Genomic DNA, 3,417 nt, shown 5'->3' on the forward strand with positions numbered 1-3,417 from the left:
ACTATTATCCACTGTTACTATAGACACCATCTCTCCCTACTATACCTGCTATCCCACAGTCACACTCCCTTCCCAGAGACTATTATCCACTGTTACTATAGGCACCATATCTCCCTACTATACCTGCTATCCCAAAGTCACACTCCCTTCCCAGAGACTATTCTCACTGTTACTATAGGCATCATCTCTCCCTACTATACCTGCTATCCCACAGTCACACTCCCTTCCCAGAGACTATTATCCCACTGTTACTATAGGCACCATCTCTCCCTACTATACCTGCTATCCCACAGTCACACTCCCTTCCCAGAGACTATTATCCACTGTTACTATAGGCACCATCTCTCCCTACTATACCTGCTATCCCATATTTTATTTCCTTGCTTTGATGTGCTCAGATACACGGTACTGCATTCCCTGGGGTTATTTTTCCCCAATAACTATTTTCAGTCCTGTGCCTTGCAAGTGCAGTAAGAGTGGGTGGGTTGCACTGTAATTTCCAGTTTCCCTGATCTCACATTACATAGAAATACTCAGTGTTTTAAACATGTGTTGGGCCTGAACCAGCCCTACAATATGGATGGCTCATTGGGATAGTGTTGACTCTAGAAGAGACCATACAAGAGAATGCAGAAATGAGAGAAGCCTGCAGCACATGGGGAGGAGTAAACTTGGAGTGAATGTGGGTATTATGGTGTGAGAATGCTCAGACTAGTGGCATCTGTATTATGGTGGCACCCTTGTACTTAATATATAACTTCTTACAAATATACTTTCTATTTTAGATTCTGATTTTCCAGTTTTCCTTAAATATAGCATAAAAAATATGGCAAAAAAAAAAACCACACTCAGACATGCAGCATTGGTCTCTGAGTTGGTTTAAATATAATATTTACAAGGTGGTTATGGTTAAATGTAGCAATAAAACATGGTTATATCACTCTGCTGGGGAGAAAGCGAGTTTTCTAAGGGACTCTTCCAATTGTTTTAAGCTTTTCCATGTACAATATGTTGCACTGCAGGGATACAATAGATATATAATTATTGGAGCAGGTTAAAGTGGCTGTTTGGCTACATCTCCTGAACGCAGGGATCTGCTAATGGAAGGCTTTTGTTGTTAGGCCATAGTCTCTAGGAAATGGATAGGCCATGGAGAAGAGCCCTTTCTCCAATATGCAGAGAGGAGAAGAGCCCTTTCTCCAATATGCAGAGAGGAGAAGACCCCTTTCTCCAATATGCAGAGAGGAGAAGACCCCTTTCTCCAATATGCAGAGAGGAGAAGACCCCTTTCTCCAATATTCAGAGAGGAGAAGACTCCTTTCTCCAATATGCAGAGAGGAGAAGACCCCTTTCTCCAATATTCAGAGAGGAGAAGACTCCTTTCTCCAATATGCAGAGAGGTGAAGACCCCTTTCTCCAATATTCAGAGAGAAGACTCCTTTCTCCAATATGCAGAGAGGTGAAGACCCCTTTCTCCAATATTCAGAGAGGAGAAGACTCCTTTCTCCAATATGCAGAGAGGTGAAGACCCCTTTCTCCAATATTCAGAGAGGAGAAGACATCAGGAGTGTTAATAGAGGGGACTGCCTTCTGCTCACTTCAATTTGCCCTTAGCGATGATGAGATGCCAATGATACAAAGTGCCAACGCTTCCTCATACCTGAGATCGACAGACGATGGCGGGTCAAATTCAGAAGAACCATACGACTACCACAATATAAAGTGCAAAGCCAAAATGAAACGTAGGGCCGGTTTCTTCAGCCACAGCAAGTACAGAACTCTTTTACACTGCCCCCCAGTGGAGAGGAGGGGAAGCAGCATGTGAGAGACTGGAGCTCTGTCCCACTGCTGGAGACAAGAGAAGTGTGTTTTCAAGCAAAGGCATTGGAATCATTGGCTTCAGCTCTTATTTCCCCTGAAATACACTCCTGGGTCATTTTCGCATGCATTGGTCCTGGGTTACAAGGCCACACGCTGCATCCGATAAGCAATTCCAGTTCCAAAATGAAGGTCGGTGCTTGGAAAGACAGGAGAGGCAGGAAACTCAGCATATTTTTCGAATGTCGGAGTACACGACCCTTTCAGACTTGTAGATCTGGTTGCTGGTCTTTCCGGAGTGATCCAGCTGGGCATAGATTACTGGCCCCTGATCACAGAGAAAAAGGGAGAAGAAAAACGACTGTCAATTCATTCAGTGCAACAGAAGGGCCACAGTTTTCCATGGCTGTAACTTTCTGCCTTGAAGAGCAAATGTAAATGACTCAACTCAATCCTTTAGCTGAAAAGGCCAATAATACATTTTTTTCATTTGTCGGTGCTGCTGGTCCTTTAAATATCGCGACGTAGTACTGCTACACAATAGTTCTGCGTCCTATGCATTGCTTGCACTGTTGATTTAGTTAACCGTACTAGTTTCTCTAGGTTAAATCAACTGTGTTACCCTCTCTGTACTAGAAATATGCCATCAATTCTTCAGACTGCTACATTAATAATGTGTATAGATATCACACAATGACACACAGCAACATACAATGTTTACGAAATGGCCCAGACAGACACACAAAGTGTGTTAAAGGTCTTGGTGTTTCTGCAGTATAAATAATAGAAAGTCTGGCTCACAGTTTTCTGATAAAGGGATACTTATCTGTATTTATAATGTGGATACTGATATCCATACACTGGCACGTGCACAAGGCTAAAGTTATTAGCTACATTGAATACAAACGTGCCTTTATTAATACCAGTACAACAAACCACTGTAATATCAATTATATAGTGAATAAAGTACCCCCTACTGTAAAATATAAGGATATTATAAGTTACTCAGGAGTTCCATGACCATATAAAACCTCAAGGCCAAAGGCCGAGTGTTATTATACAGGTCATGGAACTCCGAGGTGACTTCTAATATCCTTATATTTTGCAACTGGGGGTACTTTATTTATTATAATACACACGTTTCAGTGCGTCCTGTGACAGAAATGATATCACTAAGCTCCGATTATAAGAATATAATACACAAAAGCCATGAATATCCTGTAAATTATATCCTTATAAATGGTTGAGTTCTGATGCCATCAGTTATAAACAGTGAGTTCTGATGTCATTTCTGTCACATGACTCATTGAAATTTGTGTATTATAATAAATAAAGTACCCCCAGTTGCAAAATATGAGGATATTAGAAGTTAGCTCGGAGTTCCATGACCTGTATGGTAACTTGTAATATCCTTATATTTTACAAGAGGGGGTACTTTCACTATATAATTTACAGGATATTCATGGCTGTTGTATTATAAGATAATTATACAGCAGAACAGTAGAGATGCCCATGATGAATCATGAAATACAAGGAAGGCAAGTGGGCCAGTGAGACAGCACAGTCCCAGGGGCAGATAGAGTGCAGCCCATCATGGTG

At 41.5% G+C, this 3,417-nt stretch overlaps 1 protein-coding gene across 2 annotated transcripts in view; it reads right to left on the reverse strand.

Moving 5' to 3' along the window:
* Window positions 1–862: 862 nt before the first annotated feature.
* LOC108707824 (myelin protein zero-like protein 1) overlaps window positions 863–3,417 on the reverse strand; it is a 29,552-nt gene continuing 26,997 nt past the window's right edge. For both annotated transcript variants that reach the window (XR_005965265.1, XM_041581424.1), the window contains one exon: window positions 863–2,146. Coding sequence is in view for 1 of the 2 variants with exons in the window: in XM_041581424.1 (XP_041437358.1) it covers window positions 2,045–2,146 (102 nt within the window). In the remaining variant the exon portion in view is untranslated. The remainder of the gene's footprint in view (window positions 2,147–3,417) is intronic.

The sequence above is a fragment of the Xenopus laevis genome, chromosome 2L (assembly GCF_017654675.1).
Source record: "Xenopus laevis strain J_2021 chromosome 2L, Xenopus_laevis_v10.1, whole genome shotgun sequence".
Classification (NCBI taxonomy): domain Eukaryota; kingdom Metazoa; phylum Chordata; class Amphibia; order Anura; family Pipidae; genus Xenopus; species Xenopus laevis.